The following is a 24,422-nucleotide window of genomic DNA, read 5'->3' on the forward strand; positions in this document are numbered from 1 at the left end:
AGAATTAACAAAGCCAAAAGCTGGTTCTTTGAAAAAATTAACAAAATTGATAAACCATTGGCCAGACTGACTAAAGAAAAACAGGAAAGGAAACAAATAACCCAAATAAGAAACGAGAAGGACCACATCACAAGAGAGCCAAATGAAATTAAAAGAATCATTTCAGATTACTATGTAAAATTGTACTCTAACAAATTTGAAAACCTAGAAGAGATGGATAAATTCTTGGAAAAATACTACCTACCTAAACTAACACATTCAGAAGTAGAACAACTAAATAGACCCGTAACAAAAAAAGAGATTGAAACGGTAATCAAAAAACTTCCAACAAAAAAAAGTCCTGGCCCAGACGGCTTCAATGCAGAGTTCTACCAAACCTTCAGAGAAGATTTAACACCATTACTACTGAAGGTATTTCAAAGCATAGAAAAAGACGGAATACTACCCAACTCATTCTATGAAGCTACCATCTCCCTGATACCAAAACCAGGTAAAGACATTACAAAAAAAGAAAATTTTAGACCTATATCCCTCATGAACATAGATGCAAAAATCCTCAACAAAATTCAAGCCAATAGAATCCAACAACACATCAAAAAAATAATTCACCCTGATCAAGTGGGATTTATACCAGGTATGCAAGGCTGGTTTAATATCAGAAAAACCATTAATGTAATCCATCACATAAATAAAACAAAAGATAAAAACCACATGATCTTATCAATTGATGCAGAAAAGGCATTTGACAAAGTCCAACACCCATTTATGATAAAAACTCTCACCAAAATAGGAATTGAAGGAAAATTCCTCAACATAATAAAGGGCATCTATGCAAAGCCAACAGCCAGTATCACTCTAAATGGAGAGAAGCTGAAAGCATTTCCCTTGAGAACGGGAACCAGACAAGGATGCCCTTTATCACCGCTCTTATTCAACATCGTACTTGAAGTCCTAGCCAGGGCAATTAGGCTAGACAAAGAAATAAAGGGTATCCAGATTGGCAAGGAGGAAGTAAAGCTATCACTATTTGCAGATGACATGATCGTATACATGGAAAACCCTAAGGAATCCTCCAGAAAACTACTGAAACTAATAGAAGAGTTTGGAAGAGTCTCAGGTTATAAAATAAACATACAAAAATCACTTGGATTCCTCTACATCAACAAAAAGAACACCGAAGAGGAAATAACCAAATCAATACCATTCACAGTAGCCCCCAAGAAGATAAGATACTTAGGAATAAATCTTACCAAGGATGTAAAAGACCTATACAAACAAAACTACAAAACTCTGCTACAAGAAATTCAAAAGGACATACTTAAGTGGAAAAACATACCCTGCTCATGGATAGGAAGACTTAACATAGTAAAAATGTCTATTCTACCAAAAGCCATCTATACATATAACGCACTTCCAATCCAAATATCAATGTCATATTTTAAGGGGATAGAGAAACAAATCACTAATTTCATATGGAAGGGAAAGAACCCCCGGATAAGCAAAGCATTACTGAAAAAGAAGAAGAAAGTGGGAGGCCTCACTCTACCTGATTTCAGAACCTATTATACAGCTACAGTAGTCAAAACAGCCTGGTACTGGTACAACAACAGGCACATAGACCAATGGAACAGAATTGAGAACCCAGATATAAATCCATCCACGCATGAGCAGCTGATATTTGACAAAGGACCAGTGTCAGTCAATTGGGGAAATGACAGTCTTTTTAACAAATGGTGCTGGCATAACTGGATATCCATTTGCAAAAGAATGAAACAGGACCCATACCTCACACCATGCACAAAAAATAACTCCAAGTGGATCAAAGATCTAAACATAAAGACTAAAACGATAAAGATCATGGAAGAAAAAATAGGGACAACCCTAGGAGCCCTAATACAGGGCATAAACAGAATACAAAACATTACCAAAAATGATGAAGAGAAACCAGATAACTGGGAGCTCCTAAAAATCAAACACCTATGCTCATCTAAAGACTTCACCAAAAGAGTAAAAAGACCACCTACAGACTGGGAAAGAATTTTCAGCTATGACATCTCAGACCAGCGCCTGATCTCTAAAATCTACATGATTCTGTCAAAACTCAACCACAAAAAGACAAACAACCCAATTAAGAAGTGGGCAAAGGATATGAACACACATTTCACTAAAGAAGATATTCAGCCAGCCAACAGATACATGAGAAAATGCTCCCGATCATTAGCCATTAGAGAAATGCAAATTAAAACTACGATGAGATTCCATCTCACACCCACTAGACTGGCATTAATCCAAAGAACACAAAATAATAAATGTTGGAGAGGCTGCGGAGAGATTGCAACTCTCATACACTGCTGGTGGGATTGTAAAATGGTACAACCACTTTGGAAATCTATCTGGCGTTATCTTAAACAGTTAGAAATAGAACTACCATACAACCCAGAAATCCCACTCCTTGGAATATACCCTAGAGATACAAGAGCCTTCACACAAACAGACATATGCACACCCATGTTTATTACAGCTCTGTTTACAATAGCAAAAAGCTGGAAGCAACCAAGGTGTCCGTCAACGGATGAATGGGTAAATAAATTGTGGTATATTCACACAATGGAATACTACACATCGATAAAGAACAGTGACGAATCTGTGAAACATTTCATAACATGGAGGAACCTGGAAGGCATTATGCTGAGCAAAATCAGTCAGAGGCAAAAGGACAAATATTGTATAAGACCACTATTATAAGATCTTGAGAAATAGAAAAAACGGAGAAGAACACATACTTTTGTGGTTACAAAGGGGGGAGGGAGGGAGGGAGGGAGGGAGGGAGGGAGGGAGGGAGAGAGGGAGGGAGGGAGGGAGAGAGGGAGGGAGGGAGGGAGGGAGGGAGAGGGCTTTTTATTGATCAATCAGTAGATAAGAACTGCTTTGGGTGAAGGGAAAGACAACACTCAATACAAGGAAGGTCAGCCTAATTGGACTGGACTAAAAGCAAAGAGGTTTCCGGGATAAAATGAAAGCTTCAAAGGTCAGCGGAGCAGGGGCTGGGGTCTGGGGAGCTTGGTTTGAGGTGACTTCTAAGTCAATGGGCAAAATAATTCTATTATGAAAACATTCTGCATCCCACTTTGAATTGTGGCTCCTGGGGTCCTAAATGCCAACAAGAGGCCATCTAAGATACATCAATTGGTCTCAACCCACCTGGAACAAAGGCAAAAGAAGAACACCAAGGTCACACGACAACTAAGAACCCAAGAGATAGAAAGGGCCACATGAACCAGAGGCCTACTTTATCCTGAGACCAGAAGAACTAGTTGGTGCCCGGCCACAATCGATGTCTGCCCTGTCAGGGAGCACAACAGACAACTCCTGAGGGAGCAGGAGACCAATGGGATACAGACCCCAAATTCTCATAAAAACACCATACCTAATGGTATGACTGCGACTAGAGGAATCCCAGAGACAATGCTTCCCAGAACTTCTGATGGCACAGGACAGGAACCATCCCCGAAGACAACTCATCAGGCATGAAAAGGACTGGTCAGTGGGGGGGAGAGAGATGCTGATGAAGAGTGAGCTAATTAAATCAGGTGGACACTGGAGAGTGTGTAGGCAACTCTTGACTGGAGGGGGGATGGGAAGATAGAGAGAGAGGGAAGATGGCAAAATTGGCACGAAACGAGAAACTGAAAGGGCTGACTCAATAGGGGGAGAGCAAGTCGAAGAAGGGAGTAAGATGTATGTAAACCTACATGTGACAGACTGATTGGAATGGTAAATGTTCACTTGAAGCTTAATAAAAATTAATTAAAAAAAATTAATATACAGCAAAGATGGCATGGCAGTTATTTAGAATAAAAGGGAATTATTCAAAAATGGGTTTTTTATGATTATCTAAACACAAAAATAATGAAATTGGGCCTCTATCTCCTACCATACAGATTAAGTCAGTTTGAGAAACATTAAGAACCATTTTAAATTCTTCTTAAAAAATATAGGGAAACATCTTTTTTGACGTTTGAAAAGTGAAGGAGTATTTAAGATACAAAAAATAATAAATAATAATACCATAAAACACCTATAAAATCTTTGCCTAGAATGATAAGGGTGTAAACCAATAAGTAACTTTACTGATGGGCTCAGGACATTCCTATAGCTCAATTAATCAGAGACAATAATCTGCGTACCTGAAGTCTTAAAGAGAGTAGAAATTACTTTTTATTAGATTTTATTTTAATTTAATGGTAACTCTGCTTGACCAAACAGCAAACAACAGATTAGTATTAAACTGACAACATATAGATAAGAGCAAATTGGTTTACCACAAAAAAGTTTTCAAATTAATTCTGGATTCCGTTTCTGACAATATGTTAAACCAGATGGCCTGTGAAACCCTGCACACTTAATATGCTTAAAATACATGGCTTATCTGTGTGCCAAGTGCAGGAAATTCTTAAAAGCCAAAAAGACGAGAAAATAAAAATTTAGGTAAGTAACCTAGCACAAATGTGGAAATTATCGAACAATATCATTAATATCACATGCAAGTAAAATTTTGCTGAAGATCATCAAGAGTGGTGGCAGCAGTATGTAGACAGGGAACTGCCAGAAATTCAGGCCAGATTCAGAAGAGGACACGGAACCAGGGATATCATTGCTGATGTCAGATAGATCCTGGCTGAAAGCAGAGAATACCAGAAAGATGTTTACTTGTGTTTTATTGATTAAGCAAAGGCATTGGACTGTGTGAATCATAACAAATTATGGATAACATTCTCATTGTGCTCATGAGAAACCTGTACATAGATCAAGAGACAGTTGTTCAGACAGAACAAGGGTATACTGCATGGTTTAAAATCAAGAAAGGTGTGCGTCAGGGTTGTATCCTTTCACCAAACCTATTAGATGTGTATGCTAAGCAAAAAATTTGAGAAGCTGGACTATATGAAGAAGAATGGGGCATCAGTATTGGTTGAAGACTCATTAGCATCCTGCGTTATGCAGATGACACAACCTTGCTTGCTGAAAGTGAAGAAGACTTGAAGAACTTACTGATGAAGATCAAAGACCACAGCCTTCAGTATGGATTACACCTCAACATAAAGAAAACAAAAATCCTTACAACTGGACCGATAAGCAACAGCAGGAAAAATGGAGAAAAGATTGAAGTTGTCAAGGATTTCATTTTACTTGGCTCCACAGTAAACACCCATGGAAGCAGCAGTCGAGAAATCAAAAGACATTGGGTAAATCTGCAGCAAAAGCGAAGATGTCACCTTGAAGACTAAGGTGGGTCTGACCCAAGCCATGATGTTTTCAGTCGCCTCATATGCATGCGGAAGCTGAACAATGAATAAGGAAGACAGAAGAAGAATTGACGCCTTTGAATTGTGATTTTGGTGAAGAATATTGAATATATCATGGACTGCCAAAAAAATGAAAAAATCTGTCTTGAGAGAAGTACAACCAGAATGCTCCTTAGAAGCAAGGACAGTGAGACTATGTCTTACATACTTTGGACATGTTGTCAGGAGAAAGATGTCATACTTGGTAAAGTAGAGGGTCAGCAGAAAAGAGAAAGACCCTCAATGAGATGGACTGACACAGCAGCTGCAACAATGGACTTCAAGTATAACAACAATTGAACGCACGGCGCAGCACCGGGCAGTGTTTCGTTTCATTGTACATAGGGTAGCTATGAGTTGGAACTGACTCAATGGCACCTAACAACAAGCTAGCACTGAAGGCACTGTTCGCTCTGGAGCTATCTATCAATCCTTGGTGGCATGAAGTTTGTATTTTGACAGGCCACAGACCTGCTGGGATATCAGAGATCCCCTACAAAGAGCCAGGGTCCATGAATGGCAACACTGTCAGTGCATGAACTAAGAAAACTTCCTTACAACAGAAGCAGATGGTGAATGCACTTGGCAGTTATGGTTGTGGTTCTGTATGGAACCAAAAGGAAGAAAGAGAGAGAGAGACTGAAATTTGCTAACAATAAGATTAAAACCATTGACTTCAATTTCCCAGCTCTTGTTCTTTCTTTAGGTCACATCATCTCTCCACCAAAACTGCAATTATTAAGGTCACCAGTGACCACTACATGGAAAAATGTGCAAATCAGGTCTCAGTCCTCACCTTTTTCTATCAGCGTTAGACACAGTTGATCACTTCCTTGTCTTTGAATCACTTTCTTCATTTGACTTTCAGGACACACCATTCTCTTTATTTTCTACCTTTTGAGCAACCGTGGTTGATTTTTTTCTCTTCAGTTCTTAAAATCAGTCATTTTCGAGCTTTACCCAAAATAGAGATCTTATCCAAATCCATGCCTTGAAATCCCTCTTCTCTCCTAAACTCATATATTCAACTGTTTACTCAACTTTTCTACTTGGATCTCTAGCAACTCAACGTATCCAAACCTAAATTAATGATTCTCTTTCCTGAAACCTTCTCTTAACATCTGAGTTGATTTCAAATCAGTCCTTCTGGGTGTTATTCCTGAATACTCTTTTTCCTTGAGCACATATTATTATTATCTAGAGTTCCTTAAGTAGTCAAAGTCTTTTAGCTGAACAAGAAAGAATTTTAAAAAATGCTTATAATAAACATGTTCAGTCAACACTTGCAATAGTGACCTAAAGATATTTAAACTTGCCTTCAGGTTAAAATTTATTTTCAAGGCAAGACAGGAAAACACAAAGCAAAACAAAGCTATAAGTGATAATCAGAAATTGTGAGCCCAAATGAAAGCTCCATCCATGTATCAATTTACAAAAATAAGTGCAAAATTTTTCATATCGTTGAAAGTACTATAATGTGCAAAATCTTCTAATGCATGACCTTCATTTATACAGGACTACAAAAACTGCCCAACTGAATCCCTGGTATGAGTGATGTATAATGGCACAGAGGGAAGTATTAGAAAGGAAATGACCACACACTTTCTTCTTCTCATCATCTTACTGTGACTGACAAGGAGGTACTATGATCTAACCTGCTTATTTCCCCTGTGTCTATCCAATCCTTTCTTCTAATTAATTCCAATTATGGCTTCCAAGATGCTATAAAATTTCAGACTTGGCTTAGGGAGAATAAATTTTGTCATCTCATAGTTTCATAAAACCTCATTAAACTCAAAGCTTCACACTAAAGAGGTATTTATCAGTTTTTGCTCATAATTGTATGCCCAGCTGAGTGCGCCTAGAGCATAGCGGATGCTCACCCGTACACATGGAATTAAAAACTAGTCTGCAGGAGCTGCTTCTAACACTCCGTTAGCATCCAACGTTGACAGCTATCAGCACGCAGAGGCTGGCAATCTGTGGCTGCTGCCATCTGGCATATATGCTGGGAAACAGAAACTCCCAAATAACCTTGTTCCAAAAGGGAGAACACATTTGATAATCTGAGAATGCATGATTCTGATTAGCTGTGGATGATACGAATAGCCTAGCAAGCTATTTCTTTATTTCTTCAACTAGGCTTAATGACCATACAAGTTATTGGACTTTTAATTTGTAAGTCACTACCTTTCAATAAATAAATGACTCCTAAATTAACTAACCTTTCTTTTTGTTGTCTTGCTTCTAGGCTTTGCCTTGCTTCCCTAAGGTCTCATTTTAGATGACACCTGAACTTTCTTCCTTCCCAAAATCTTACTTAAGTGACACATATATTGCTTGGTGTGCTTAATTTCTCCCACCATAGTACTTATTACAATGCATTGGAACTTTCAGTTTAATGGTCTATATCCTGCCAATCAACCTCAGAATAACTGGTTCTGTGCCACAGGACATAGGACACACAAAAAAAAAGGATGGAAAAGATACATTTTTAAAAACATTTATATAATTTATAAATTTTATATAAATTTAAATTTGGTATATTTACATTATGAAAGTATACTCTCCTTGAGCAAAGTAGAAACAGCTTAGCTTAGTGCTTTACAAGAATAATGAGCAAAAACAGACAAAAATAGATAGGAAGCTACCAGATGGAATACATCGTTAACAACATCCAACTATGAGCCTTATCAGGAGTTGATTTGAGGGCAGGCTTCTCACTGTGTGTTTCTCTAAAGCTGCTAATAATGGCTCTGCTTAGCTCTAAAATTGTAAGGGCAGAAACTGTGTCCATTGGGTTCATTTTAATTGTGTTTTCAGCACCTAACACAGTGACAGGTACACATATTAGGTGCTCAATACACTTGCTTAGCATTGAATCAATTTTTCTATTTAAAATTTTGCTTTTTGCTCTTGTTCTTATTTACATTTTTATGTTAATATCAGTTTTTAGGAAACCCTGGTGGCATAGTGGTTAAGTGCTACAGCTGCTAGCCCAAGGGTCGGCAGTTCAAATCTACCAGGCGCTCCTTGGAAACTCTACAGGTCAGTTCTACTGTGTCCTATAGGGTCGCTATGAGTCGGAATCATCTCGACAGCACTGGGTTTGGTTTTTTGGTTTATCAGTTTTTAAATCTATTTTGCATATTTTTTTCTAATTTTAGTCATCCCCTCTTTATATTAATAATGTTAGGGCTTATATGGGTTTCCCCAAGAAGAATCTCCCTCAACCGTCCCCTCCATTAAAAAAAAAAAAAAAAAAACTGTTGCCGTAGAGTTGAGTCCGACCCAAAGCAACCCTATAGGACAGAGTAGAACTGCCCATAGGGTTTCTGAGGAGCTGCTGGTAGATTCAAGCTGCCAACCTTTTGGTCAACAGCCAAACTCTTAACCACCATGGACTCCTTTCCCTCCACAAATCACCAAATAAATCAATAGTATTATCATCACGCTTTTCCTGTGCAGGAAGAGCACCACAGAAAAAAAAATGCGTGTGCATATATATATATATATATATATATATATATATACATTCAGAATAAATATTGTATTTCACATAAATTATTGGTAATATGTGGCTAAATATGTGCATACTATTAAAACATCTGGAGTTCTTGGGTGGTGCAAACAGCTAACACACTAAACTGTCAATCAAAAGGCTGGAGGTTCAATTCACCAAAAGTACCTCGGAGAAAGGCTTGGCAATCTACTTCTGAAAAATCAGCCACTGAAACCCTATAGAGCACAGTTGTATTCAGACACACATGGGGTCGCCATGAGTCAGAAATGCCTCTAAGGTAACTGGTACTGGGATTTAAACATTTACCTCAACATTTACCTCAACACTGACATAAATGAATGTATTGTTGTTGTCGTATGCTGTCAAGTCGATTCTGACTCATATCGGCCCGACAGCACAGAGTAAAACTGCCCCATAGGGTTTCCAAGGAGCAGCTGGTAGATTCGAACTGCTGACCTTTGATTAGCAGGCAAGCTCTGAAACAGCACATGACCAGGGCTCCAAATAAATTTAAATATTGATTTATATATTTAAATAACTAGTCAATTGTTTCATTTTAACTATTTAAAAAATATAAGATAGCTGATTTCCATGTATTTAACTTTGATAGATGTTTTTTCTATTACAAATCCTAAACCTAAGTCACTTAAGTAATTCTGCTAAAAATGTCTATTTGAATCATGAAACTATTTATCCTTGACATGAATATGCAAGATATTCCTAGACCAAACAAGTCTTAATTTTCCATTATCGGAAGTTTTAGAGGAAACAAAAATGATTACAGCAGAACTCAAAGAATAAATGACACAAGGCCACAATAGATGACTTGGTCCATTCTAGAAAGCCAGCCTCTTGTCATAACCCATGTCCCTGGTGTAGGAAATTTGAAAAATACGTTTGGAAATACTTAAGGAAAACTCTAAGTCTTGGCTTACCATAATTTCCAATATTCATAGAAAGGTACTACGGAGATCCTGGTACAAAGCTCTTCCGACGATTTCATCATGAAAATACTTTTACTAGCAGCCACGACCATGGTGCTAATTACAACATGGCCCTTTCCATGACCTTGAGGCTTGCCACCAGAACTCATAAGGCTGCCACCTCACATCTTCACCCTTAACAAGAATTCCTTTTAACTCGAGATATAAGGCTGCTAGGTTTGTCCTAGGAGGCACTCATTCCACACTATGACATAGATGACAAACTCTGAAAGTATTAAAAAGCATGCAAATCTGCTTACAATTCTAGAACTTATGAAAATATGCATGTTAATTTTCACTCATAAAAACTGGGAGCAAGCCATGACTCTCCATCAACAAGGAAGGTGGTCTTTAGAAGCCGGAGATCACAAAAGTGTGGAGGAAGTCTCTTCTAACAAAGAGTCCTCTTTGCCACCTATGCAGCCTCCACCGGGCCCAGATGGCTAGGCCTCACCTGCCTGCAAACCTGGGAACCAACCAGAGCTAAGGCCTGTCTCCAGGGTTGGCGGAGCAGGAAGGTGGCGAGGCGAGGTGTAGGGGTCTGCATGGAGGTCTAGGGCATAGCCAGGTGATGGTGGGCCCTTGCTGCCCTAGACGTGGCAGGCAACCCCCCACCACCCTCTCCATCCTCCCCAACCCCCACTACTCTGTGGTGGTGCAGAAAGCATGGTGGGGAAGCGGGACCCACCATGTCACATGCATCCAGAGAAGAGCACGTCAGATGGAGGAGAGGGGCACCATCACCAAAGACTGTTGCATAACACTGATTTTCACATAAAGACCTGGTCTTTGGAACCTAACCATGTTGATAAGTGAGGAGCAGGTGTACATATTAACTCATGTTAATGAGGGTTAAAAGTTGATTTACAAGTCCATAAATGAATCATAGCCCGAATTGTAAACAAGGTATAAGTACTAAATAATAGTACATATGCTGGAAACATTATCATTAGAGGTACCAGCAGTTTCTGATGAAGAATGGTTCTAATATATATGAAGAGTCAATAAAATCTATAATAAACAACTTACTAAATCTTACATAAATCAAAATAAATTTAAGGTCTCTCATAAGTAAAACGTGCCAGACTGGGGATGGCTGCAGACGTGGCTTGAAGCAGGAGCTCATCAATTTTACCAACATCTTTTTTCTCCAGTCCCAACTTTGTTTCCCTTGCTTTATTTATAAACAGATTTTCCCTCAAGGCAGCAAGAAGCCTACTCCAAAATTATACCTTCTCATGTTAGGTCTGCTGAGAAAGAGACACAACTCTTTACTGGGATTTCAAGAAAAAAAAAAACTTTATTCTGTCTCAGTGGATTTGATTTTGTCACGTATCAATCCCTAAATCAAACACTGAGGACAGGCAGTGAAGTTATATGATTGGTTTAGCCTTGGTGACATTCTTCAATCCCAAACCGAAGGCTTGGGCTAGGGATGGGATGAGAGGGCCCTTAGGCCCATAGGCTAAGGGTGAGGAAAAGGCGGTTTTTAGAGAAAAATCAAAAATTACTGGCAAAAATGAGAAAACAGATAGCAAGAGGGATTTAAAAAAACAACAAACAGATGTCTACTAAAGAGACTGGAAGTAAACATTTGTCTTATTGCTAACTTCATATTCAAAACTGATTTTTCATGTTTCATAAAGTGCTGTATGTAAAGTGATCAGTGCTCTATCATTTAATGTCAGTGTTTTACATGTATAAGAAACACAGGAGATGCTGTGTAATTAGCAAAGTTCATATTAAAGTACTATATAATAAGATTTATTTTCAGTGTTAAGATCTCCACTTTCCTATCTTACATATCATTGTTATAAGTAACATTGAAAAATGCAACTGGAATTAGATTATGACGTTTCTACACTGGCACTATTTAATATAGTATTTTGGGTATCTTCCTATTGAGGTAGTTTCTAGCTATCAAAGTATCATTTTTTTTTTCACCTCTAGGTACAGGTAAGGTGGACAATCAAACACTAAATGTAATTTCATGTTAATAAGCTGTCTTCTAGCTTAGAAAAATGTGATTGAAACCAAATGCCAAGTTTCAACTTTTATAAATGCAATTAATGTTTTATTATAAAATCTTCAGTTTTTTCATCTATTTCATATTGTTATGGTTGAAGTAGAGAAAGCGAAGAGAGGTGATGATGAAGAGGTGGCAGGGTTTTTTTAAGTCACGTTAAAGAGTTTGAGCTTGGACTTAAAACTAATAGTAATGGAGAATCATTTAATTAAGAGAGTCATTTTTTAAGATTTGCAGGTTTTGAAAATCTTTGTCAGTATAGAGATTACATTAAAAGAGTCATGAGACAAACAAACAGTTATTTAGGAATAGAAGACAACTTGGTAATTTGCTGGTCCTTATGAACAGCAGGGAGAAGTCGAATTTGACTCCCAGGTTTCTGGCTCAAGTATCTGGGTGCCATTTACCAGGATAGCTAACGCCAGAAAAGGATTAGCAATTCAGTGGATTTTGGCTGTTAGACAATGCTGGGTGAACAGATAGAAACTGACATCCATTTTATACATAATAAATTTTAGATTTCCATGCAACATCTAAGGAGCTACAATAGTCAAAACTACAGCTGCTAATCTAAAGGTCTGTGGTTCGAACCCACCAGATGGTTCTGAAGAAAAATCTATTACCACAACTGCCTAGGAAATTCCACTGGGCAGTTCTACTTTGTCATATAAGGTAACTATGAGTTGGAATCGACTCAGTGGCATACAACAGCAACAACATGCAACATCTAGCTACAGGTATGGAGCACAAAAAGGGAATGTTGAGTCAATAGCTGAGTACATCCAGTTTAAAGAGGGAGCTACTGATACACACCTCCATACATCCCTGGGAGACATATTTGAATCTAGATGCCCAAACATTCACTTCCAAACATATGATGGAGTATCACTCGTTCTGACTCTTGGTTTTATCTGAATGATCCAATATATTCTTGTGTGCTCTCCAAATGTGGCAAGGCACCAGCTGTGTCTTGCACTTTTTTGCATCCCCCTCAGTGTGTTGAGTCTATAGTGTGTCCCGCAAAAGTCCTTGTTAAAGAAACAAAAGGGCTTCTAAAATGGTAAATTATCTCTTTTATTCATTTTGATGTGAAAAGGCAGACTTCATACCATTTGTGAGAACCATTTATTAGCTTCAATAATTTGTCTTTTGTTATTCAAGTATAAGGTATTACTACCACAAAGGCTGAAAGTACAGGCATAGATATACATCACACCACAATAAAGTTAGGTAAAATTACCTGAAATGTGTTCAGAGTTATTCACATGGAAATAATGACACTTTACTACCAAAAGAGAGTGACATAAAATGAATGATATTAATTATCTACCAAATTTCTGAAAATGAGGTCATTATCATTACAGTTTCAAGTACTTTAAAAGCTGCCTGAATTTCATTCATGGGGAAGAATATTAATAGAAAACCATTATTCTATTAATATGAATCAGCATGCGCTCTTTCAAAGCAGTTTATAGTTCTAGCATATGAAGGCTATATGTTTAATTACTCAGAAACTTTCATTTAAATAAAAATATAAGTTATAACTTGAAAAGATCCAATTAGCTTAAATAATTTAATGTAAAGCAAAATGCTAGTGCACATGAAAGAACATAACTGATATGAAGAAATATATTACACAATGCACAGAGTTGAATGTAATCTTCAGATGTTAAATCTATTCTCTAATTTGTTTAGTTCAGCAGTTTCAATGAAAAAGTTCAATCTGGAGGTCGAGAAACTATTCGAGAAACCTGTTTTACCACATGATGGGCATTTCAACAACTAGTCCAATCTCTTGATCTTAATTATGTGCCTGGCATATAGAAGGAAATTGATAAATATGTATAAAATTGAAATAAAAGAAAAAATGATCCCAAATAATATAAACAAAATAAAAAATATTTTCATTACCAATGAAAATTTTTATTTCCAAACTGTATTGTGTTATATTAACTAATCATACTATATTAAGTCCCAAGGTGTATCATAGCATTTTAATATATGCCTACTCTACACCAGGCATATAATTTTCATTTAATACTGCAAAAAGTCCTTTCGGCTAAGAATTACACAGATGAGATTCATTAGGCTCAGAAGATTCACTGTGTTGTCCAAGATCACACTGCTAATAAGTCATAAAGCTGGAATTCAATATAATTTACAATGAAAGTAAAATGCATTTTGAAAACTCCATTTCTTATACTTTATCTTGTATAATACACTAGATGCAAATTGTCATGGTCTCCTCTTCTACACAAGAAATTTCTCATGGCTAATTTTTATGTGGAGCCCTTATGGCACAATGGTTAAGAGCTGGGCTGCTAACCAAAAGGTCACAGTTTGAATCCACCAGCCATTTCTTGGAAACCCTATGGAGCAGTTCTATTCTGTCCTATAAGGTAGCTATGAGTCAGAATCCACTCAACGGCAATGAGTTTGGTTTTTTTTTTTTTTTTTTTTTTTAAATAGATAGAAAACTGAAGCTTAGAAAAGAGATTTGAACAGAGGTGCACCCCTTTCCCATACAGTGACAGAGTAAGAACTGAAAACAAGTCTGATTCTTAGATCATGGCTCAGATCAATGTACCAAATTTCTCCTGCCATTTCTTCCTTACTTTTAACTTATCAACTTACTTAGCCTCAATGGATTCCAATTAACTACCTCTAATAAGCATTTTTTTGGAAAAAAAAAATGATAACAATCAATAATGGAATGGCAACCTCCACGTCACCAGTCTATTGGTCTCTGTTACTAGTTCTACAGATGAGGAAACCTTGATAACATAGTGGTTAAGAGCTCGGGTGCTAATCAAAAGGTCGCAGTTTGAATCCGTCTGCCATTCCTTGGAAACCCTATGGGGCAGTTCTACTCTGTCCTATAGGGTCGCTATGAGTCAGAATCAACTCAACGGCAATGGGTTTTGGCTTTTTGTTGTTGTTAATTTTTATTTATAGACAGAAAACTGAAGCTTAGAGAAGATATTTAAACAGAGGTGCACCCCTTTCCCATAGAGTGACAGAGTAAGAACTGAAAGCAAGTCTGATTCTTACAATATGGCTCAGATCAATGTACCAAATTTCTCCTGCCATTTCTTCCTTACTTATAACTTATCAACTTACTTAGCCTCAAGTTGATGCCAATTAACTACCTCTAATAAGCATTTTTTTAAGGAAAAAAAAAAAAAAAAAACAGGATCATGATCAATTGGTCTCTGTTACTAGTTCTACAGGAGATGAGGAAACCCTGATGACATAGTGGTTAAGGGCTCAGCTGCTAACCAAAAAGTTCGAATCCACCAGGCGCTCCTTGGAAACTCTATGGGGCAGTTCTACTTTGTCCTGTAGGGTCACAATGAGTCAGAATTGACTCAACAGCGAAGGGTTTATAGGAGAGGACCAGGTCTACTACTCCAACTTCCAGATCTAAAATTAAAAGTATATGCTTTTTATGTCAAAATATCCTGCTTCATTTTTTAAACAATTTCCTAACCTCCTTACTTCATCAGTCCTGTGATCATTGCAAATCTACAGAAAGAGAAGCCCTTTTTTATTTTAAAAAAGACAATAGTCTCCATAAATAATAATGTTCTCATACTCCCAATATGACAATACTGGGTGGCCCCATGTAGTCACAAAAGTTGAGAAATGGTCTTTAGTTACCACTAATTTTATTGTTCTAAGCTTTCCTCTAAGCATAACAGAAAATTCTCAGCTGCCATTTCAATTGCAAAGACAAGTTATGGGTGATTCCTTTATCCACATTTCTTAGAGTAACTTACAATCTTTCTGTTATAGCAAGAACCAAATAAAAATTACATGCATTGACTTCCCATTTGCCAAAGAAGGTGTTATTGACTAAATAGCCTATAAGAAATGCACTAAATCTTTACTTATTATGGGTTATTAAACAAACACTTAGTTTACCATAGTCCATTTAAGGAAGAAGTGCTTTAGTTTTAAGTGCTCATCATAAAAAATACAGCTCTTAGTGGAGAAGAAATTTTCTTTTAAGGAAGTTTCCTTCTTGATGGCACATGGCTGTTTGTAACTAATGAAAATTGGCTAGCACTTCCCTTGCTCATTAGGTAGCATTATTCACTTGACTGGTGACATCAATGTATTTGTAACATCCACACCTGCAATGCTGGCAGCCTGGCCTAAAACTTAATGATCAAAGGAGCAAGAGCAGGCATTTTGAGAGAAAGCTATTCTAGTCATCCAAGAGCAGAAAAAGTCAGGCGTGATATGATTTTTCATTAGATTGCCTCAAACATTTCATGCTTACAATTATGCTATAAATATTTAACTCTTAAATATACATTTTCAAATACACAATGTGATACAATGACTATTTTTAGAACAAATGCTAGGCATAACACACTGAAAATAACTTTCATTTAAATAATAACATTAGGTAAAGGCTGTTGAATTCAGACAATCTGATAACGATTTAAAAATAAATTGCTGAACATAATAATACTAAAGCTAAAGAAACTTTTTAGACATGTATATCCCTTATTGATCTTTAAAATAAATATATTTAAAACATGCCAGGCAAGTTCATTTCAAACTACAGATTATGGACAGCACTCTATTTTGGATGAAGAAACAAGTAAAGAGCAAATGATTATAGCTTTAGCCATGTCGACAACAACATTCAAACATAGTTTTCATGATTTCAAGCCCTTAATGTTACAGTTTCTCCTACGGTACCTTTTTCTTGAATCAGATATTGATGACGGAAGTCGTGGAAAAGGTACAAGTGTGGATCCACAAGGAACTAGCTGTGGAGACATGATCTTCTGCTCAGATATTTGTAAGAGCAAGAAATTTGTTTATAGCCACACACTCCTTTAATCCAGTTGCATCATCAAAGGAATGGAGTCTTTTGTTTTTATCATTACTTCTAAAGGATTTTATAGGATGTTAACATTTGGGTTTCAGCAGCTGATTCTAATTCCTTTATTGCTATCTTTGATTCAGCATCATTTGACAGCCTATTAAGGAAATGTTGATGAGGCAGGAAGGCCAGTGTACTGGGTAACATGATTATTTTACAGAGCGCTGCGCATTCATTAATAGCAAATAAGTCATCGCAGTATTCCTCTCCACTTCTGTCTAAAAATCTCTTACTTGTTTTTATTTAGTCACAAAATGTTTGGTGTTCAAAACACAGGACTTACCTCAAAAAAAAATATATATAACCTATAACCTTTTCTTTGGTAAAGAAAATAAGATGTGAATTTTAAGAAAATCCATGATGAGGAAATCATGTCTACCAAATACACAACCTTTAAACACAAAAAAATAGGCAGCAATCAAACACACTAGCAAGAACTTTCTGCAATAAAAAATACATACTCACTAAATGTCAAATTCCAAGAGACTACTCTAGTTTCAAAAGTGACCTGCAAAATGGCTGACATATTGAAGGGCACAATAAACAGAGAGAAGTTTTTATAGCATAACAGGAATTGAAGAACAAACAAGAGAAAACCGTGCCTGCATAAATTAAAAAAAAAAAATCAAGAAAACATATAAAATGTGCAAATCCCATTAAAAGGCAAACAAAATGTTGGGAAGATACTCGCAATTTATATGACAACAATGTTGCACAGTAGTATATAAACACTTCTTATAGCCTTACTTTTCTAGCCTTGTTTTTGAATGTGAAAAAAAATCAAAGCAAATTAGTTGTCGATTAACGGAAAATCAGTTAAATATTTTTTGGAACGTGAAATAGTATGCAATCGCAAATAATAATGGAAAGCTATTCATAACAACAATCCGGTTACCAAATACTACTGCAGTTTATTCCTGTTTAGATAAAGCATATACATGTAAATATAGGGGAAAAACCTAAAATATTATACACCAAATTATTAGCATTGGTGAGATCATGGTTTTTGTTTGGTTTTTATATTGGAGGACATTGTTGCTAATTACTATTTTCCACCTTTCCTATAGGGTCCATGTACAACTTACATAATAAAAATAAAACACCAGCAAAATAAGACAAACCACTTGTAATCAGTAACATCATTACCACAGGTTTAACCATGATTTTACTTCCTAAAATGCCTACCCCTTGAAACTCATTTTTTGAATGCCATATACTAAGATTCAAATAACTGCTCTTGGTTGACATTAGGTAATTTTAAAATAGACCAGCTGGAAATCTTATCACATGTAGGGTTAGAAATGAAATATCCTTGCCCTAACTGCTATCTACTAGCTCAATTAGATTTCAGCTGTCTGCCAACCCCCCAGGGTTATCTTTTAGATTCAGACAAAAATGAAAAAGAACAAATCAAAGGTCATATATTTTTGTAAATAACAATTTTACAGAACATTAATTCTTGACCTTGTCACTACTCAAGGATCAAGAAGCACATCTAGTATCCATATAACTTATATTCTGCGAATAAGCTGTGGGGTGTCTTTATTCATTCCTTCAACTGCAGTGTGTTGGCTCCCTTGCTCTTTAGCACTTTGGAGGCATTTTCTTCAACTCAGCTGACTAGATCCATACTTTCCTACCAGTCCCATCAGAAAAAAAAGACATCCTCACAGTTCTTAGAGCAGCATCTCTGAACAGATTCCCAAAAGGACAGTTACCATCTGAGGATTAAAACAGTGAAAGGCGAAGAATGGAGTAAAAAGAGGACAAAGTTTATAGTCACACAGACTTCCATTCAAATCCATCCATGGGACTAACTAGCCATGGGACCTGGAACACACCAAGGTTATTTAAACGATCTGAGATTCAGTATTCTGTAGGTAAATTGGAGATGGTAATTCCTGCTTCTTTAAGTTACTGATAGGAGAAAGATGTAGCAGTCTGCATCCATAAAACATAAACCAAAAAAAAAAAAAAAAAAAAACACTGCCATCAAATCGATTCCCACTCAGAGCAAACCTATAGGACAGAGTAGAACTGCCCCATAGGGTTTACAAGGCTGTAAATCTTTATGGGACTAAACTGTCACATTTTTCTCCCAAAGAGCAGCTGGTGAATTTGAACCACTGACCTTTCCGTTAGCAGTCAAGCACTTTAACCACTGTACCACCAGGGCTCCTTCCATAAAGATTATTGTTGTTGTTGCTGCTAGGTGCCACCAAGTTGGTTCCAACTCACAGCAACTCTATGTACAACAGAACAAAACACTACCCGGTCCTGCACCATCCCCACGATCATTGTTATGCTTGAGCCCACCCCTGTAGCCACTGTGTCAAACCATCTCACTGCAGGCTTCTTCTTTTTTCCTGACCCTCTACCAAGCATGATGTCCTTCTCCTACGGCTGGTCCCTCCTGACAACATGTCCAAAGTATGTGAGACAAAGTCTTGCCATTCTTGCTCCAAAGGAAGGAACACTCTGACTGTACTTCTTCAATACAGATTTGTTTATTCTCCTGGCAATCCATGTTATATTCAATATTCTTCTCCAACACCACAATTTAAAGGCGTCAATTCTTCAGTCCTCCTTATTCGTTGTCCAGTTTTCACATGTATAAGAGGTGAAAACACCACGGCTTGGGTCAGGCGCACCTTAGTTCTCAAAGTGACATCTTTGCTTTAAAGAGGTCTTCTGCAGCAGATTTGCACAATGCAATGCATCGTTTGATTTCTTGACTCCTGCTTCCATGGGCATTGATTGTGGATCCAAGTAAAATGAAATCCTTGACAACTTCAATCTTTTCTCCATTTATCATGAGCTTATTGGTCCAGCTGTGAAGATCTTTGTTTTCTTTACGTTCAGGTGTAATCCATACTGAAGGCTGTAGTCTTTGATCTTCATCAGTAAGTGCTTCAAGTCCTCTTTGCTTTCAGCAAGCAAGGTTGTGTCATCTGCATATTGTGGGTTGTTAATGAGTCTTTTTCCAATCCTGGTGCCCCATTCTTCTTCATATAGTCCCACTTCCCTGATTATTAATTCAGCATACGGACTGAATAAATATGGTGAAAGTATGCACACATTTCCTGACTTTAAACTATGCAGTGTTTCCTTGTTCTGTTCAAACAACTGCCTCTTCATCTATACGCAGATACCTCATGAGCACAATTAAGTGTTCTGGAATTCTCATTCTTTGCGATGTTAACCATAATTCATTATGATCCACACAGTCAAATGCCTTTGCATAGTCAATAAAATACAGGTAAACATCTTTCTGGTATTGTTTTCAGCCAAGATCAAACTGACATCAGCAATGATATCCCCTCATTCCATGTCCTCTTTTGAATTCAGCTTGACTTTGTGTCAGTTCCCCATCAATGTACTGCTGCAACCACTTCTGAATGACCTTCAGCCCCTATGGGACAGTTCCACTCCATTCTATAGGGTGGCTATGAGTTGGAATCGACTTGACTGCAATGGGATTTGGCAATCTTTCCCATGGAGCTGTGGTGGTGCAGTGGTTAAGCACTTGGCTGCTAACCAAAAAGCTGGCAGTTCGAGCTCACCAACTGCTCCATAGGAGAAAGATGTAGCAGTCTGCTTCAGTAAAGATACAGTCTTGGAAACAATAAGGGGCAGTTCTACCATGTCACATAGGGTTGCTATGAGTTGTAATCAACTCCACAGCATAGAATTTTTTCGGTTTATTCTTTATGGAAGCAGAATGAAAATAAAATGAGAATGCATATGAAATACCTAATACAGAAACTGACATGGAGAAGCCTCACAGTTAATGTTTTCTTTCTCATGTGTTTATTAACCTGATTCTTATGATATGGAGCCCTCCTGGCACAGCGGTTAAGAGCTTGGCTGATAAACAAAAGGACAGCAGTTTGAATGCACCAGACTCTCCCTGGAAGCCCTATGTGGCAGTTCTACTCATTGGCGTTATTACCACACAGGTTTGATAGACTGTCATTCCAAAGCAAATGAACTATTTTAGTAAGGCTACACAGTTAGTGAAGTGGTCAAAGGGCTCGACTGTTAGCTGAAAGGTAGGTGGTCTGAAACCACCAGCAGTTCCACAGGAGAAAGACGTGGCAGTCTTCTTCCATAGAGATTTATAGCCTTGGGAACCCTATGGGGACACAATGAGTTGGCATCCACCAGACAGCAGTGCGTTTGGACACAATACCTTCACTAAGAAATACAGATTTGTCAAAAGTTTATTAACATTATGAAAATAACTCAGGAACCTGGTGAATATGTCAGCAGAAATCTCTAGTCGGTCTGTACTGGAGTTTCTCTCCATGAAGTAATCAGAGATGTCTTTGTTTCAGCAATTTAATGTAATTAGACTAAAATGGCTGTGGGGAGAATTGACTCCTGGAGCAATATTTCCAAGCATTTACAAGTTATATAAAGTGACTACTGAGAGTACCTAGGTAGTCTATTAGGCTTATGTGTGAGTTAACTTTCTTGCTGTGATTATGCGTAAGTGCAAAGACATTCACATTTGTGGTTTAGTTTCCTTTGCTCAGTTTTACAGTCAAATGTCGTTTTTAGTAAACAAAGTCTTCATCAATCTTTTTTTTTTTTTCTCTTAAGGAAGGGATGCCTTATCACGGAATTGTATTTATTTACTTCACAGTGATTGCAAAAGAGGATCAAAAGAAATAATATTCTCATTTAACACTAAAGTCCATGAGACATCTTTTCAGAACACCAGAGTTTGAGCTAACAGTGCCTGCTGCCAGGAACAACTCATTCTGACTCTGAATAGTATCATAAACACCAGCAGTGGCCAAGCAAGAAACAGTGAGAAGTAGGTGATTCTTACAATTTCCATGTTTTGAATTTGGACATCATTTGAGTTTCCAGAAGAAACATTAATAGAACCATTCAATAGCTAAATTCATTTTTAAATTTAACATGCTGGAACTCTTCAACATTTTTTCTTGTAGAGCTTAAACTTGTAACATGTATCTTATAAACCAGAAAGATAAGAAAATGTTGAGACAAGTAAGAAAGAAGTTATGTATAATCCTTAAGATCATATGTTTCTTATTTAATCCCTGAATTTTCGTAATATATAGCAGAATTATATGTGAATGATATTTATTAAATGAAACCAAGAGAAAAAGTAAAAAATATTTGAGCAGACGGCAATCACCAAGAATGCATCAAGAATACATGTGTCCCAGTTACATTTTCTGCCCATGGAGGTTTATTGGCAGACATTTGAGCCACTTTAGTATGTTCTGGCATCATGGCAGATCCTACTGCAACTGTCTAAAAACCAAGGAAGCTGGTCTGTGCCACATTTGAGTGTTGAGATCCATTCATATGAGGAAATGCCTTCCAGATGCTTCCAAGAGGAGTAACTGTGAAACTTTTGTATCTTCTGGTTTCTGTACAGCAAGATAAGGCTTGCAAGTATAATTACTGCTTCCTTTGTGTTATCAGGAAGGTGTGGTTACCACCATTCAGAAATACTCAAGAAACTGAGTTATTTTTGGAGTGAAAACAGTTTGTGATGCACCTCCTGGGCCATGGGACTGCTATGTCCCATGAGTGTGGTGTGCTTCAGAAACATGGTGCCAATATAGCCCACTCAAAATCAAACTGATAACAATTACGTGCAGCAAATGCAATGTTTATTGAGTATTTCCTCTGTGTTTTTTGAAAGCTGAACAAGATATTTTATGGCTTATGCGTAACCAGGAAGTGTGATGCACTTCCTAGGCCATGGGGCTTATATATGCCAAGTGTGTCATGTGATCCATGGAACATGGGATCAATATGTTCCACTAATAATTGGGACCCCATTTTTTCAAATAATAAAAAACTACCAACAAACAATGATTCAGCATCCATTCCATTAGTTTAAAAAACATGGCACAACCATGAAATTCGAAATATAATTCACCCATAAAAGGTATATTCTTTAACATGTGTCATGATTCTCTGTAACTTAGCCAACATCCTTTACTTCCACCCTCTAGATGAACATACTCATGTGTAAAGGGGTTTTTAAATGATAATATTCCACTCTATTAATATGCTTTGATGAATACTCAAGTTTTTGAGTTCTTCTTACAAAGGAAGGCTTAGAACAATATAGGAGCCCTGGTGCCACAGTGGTTAAGAGCTTGGCTGCTAACCAAAAGGTTGACAGTTCAAATTCGTTAGCCACTCCTTGGAAACCCTATGCACAGTTCTACTCTGTCCTATAGGTTTGCTATGAGTCGGAATCAAATCGATGGCAGGAGGATTTTTTTAAAGAACAGTACAGCTTATAACATAAGACACTGCAGTGAAATAAAGGAATCAGGCTCTTACTTCTCCATATGAACCTAGCAATATTATATCCTTCCACGTAAGTTTTGTTGGTTCAAGATTTACCCCTTCTTAAGTACAGGAGCAGTAATTCAGAAGCAAAAGATATTCTTCAATTTCAGAGATCTTTATTTGTTTATAACAAAATTCTTTCCTTTTCTGAGCAAACCAAAGATAATATAAGTGATATCGTAAATAGAATTCGTATTGTCAAGTTAGTTACTAAGGTGACTAAATTAGTTACTGATTACGTTTAAGGATATCACAGTTCAACTTAGGTTTTTCTTACACCTACCAGTATCTTCTAAAGTGCAAGGTTTTCTCGCTGATGCTGACAGAAGAACTGAGGTGTAATGAAGCTCTCTTCCAATGTCCAACAATGACTGGCCTTCTCAGGGTTCTTAGAGAACCAAGCAAACTATCCCTCAGTTACAAAAGATCATGGTTCTTATTTCTCTATGGAGGTGTCTTTATGTCTCATAATTATAAGGATAATTTAAAAAGGGAAAAATGATGATCCACAAAGAAGTAACTGTAACTATGAGCCAACTGTATGAGCATTGGAGCTCTGGGGGCACAGTGGTTAAGGACTTATGGCAGCTAACCAAAAGGGCAGCAGTTTGAATCCACCAGCAGCTCCTTGGAAACCCTACGGGACAGTTTTATTCTGTCCTATAGGGTCACTATGGTTGGAACCAACAGGAAGGCAATGGGTTTGAGTTTTGTGCTGGCATTAATACTTTTATGGAACAGCGTGCATTTGGGAACATTTCAAGTTCTTAAATGTTGGGGGGTGTTTCACTTTCCCACCTATAAAACAAAAAGATTTGACTAGTTTCCTAGTAAGTCAGAAACCTTGTGATTCTTTAAATCAATCTATGTGGAAAGAAAAGGCTCAGTTTCATTGCAGATGAACATATTTATTCATTCAATAATGTTTATGCCTTACATTGTGCTTGACATCCTATATCAAGAAGTGAACAGAGGAAACATAGTGCATGTTTTCAGAGAGCTTAGAGTCTATGTTTCATAAATCAGAAGAAGCAAAAAATAAACAAACATAGCAATAAGTGTTTAATTACAAATTGGAATATGTGCTATAAATGAAAAGTACACGATACTAAAAGAGCGGATAGATTGAGAGGGTGGTAGGCAGAGAAGTTGTCTCCACTTATACCATATTCCTGGGCCAAGGCAGTTCTTTTCTCATGGGTAATCTTCCCAGAAAGCAATTTTGTTACTAAAAAGTGGGCTTCCATTCACAACTTCGAGGTAGTACATGATACCTCAGTAAGGCCTGGTATTCTTG

At 37.2% G+C, this 24,422-nt stretch overlaps 1 protein-coding gene across 3 annotated transcripts in view; it reads right to left on the minus strand.

Moving 5' to 3' along the window:
* Positions 1-24,422, minus strand: part of KCNT2 (potassium sodium-activated channel subfamily T member 2) — a 571,079-nt gene that overhangs the window by 417,809 nt on the left and 128,848 nt on the right. The window contains exon 1 of one of the 3 annotated variants that reach the window (XM_049868195.1): positions 16,591-17,145. The exons of the other annotated variants lie outside the window; for them this stretch is intronic. Within the exon in view, the coding sequence (XP_049724152.1) occupies positions 16,591-16,673 (83 nt within the window). The 5' untranslated portion in view covers positions 16,674-17,145. Of the gene's footprint in view, positions 1-16,590; positions 17,146-24,422 lie in introns of those variants that run through there. 3 annotated transcript variants of the gene reach the window in all.

This window comes from Elephas maximus, chromosome 24 (genome assembly GCF_024166365.1).
Source record: "Elephas maximus indicus isolate mEleMax1 chromosome 24, mEleMax1 primary haplotype, whole genome shotgun sequence".
NCBI classification, from domain to species: Eukaryota; Metazoa; Chordata; class Mammalia; order Proboscidea; family Elephantidae; genus Elephas; species Elephas maximus.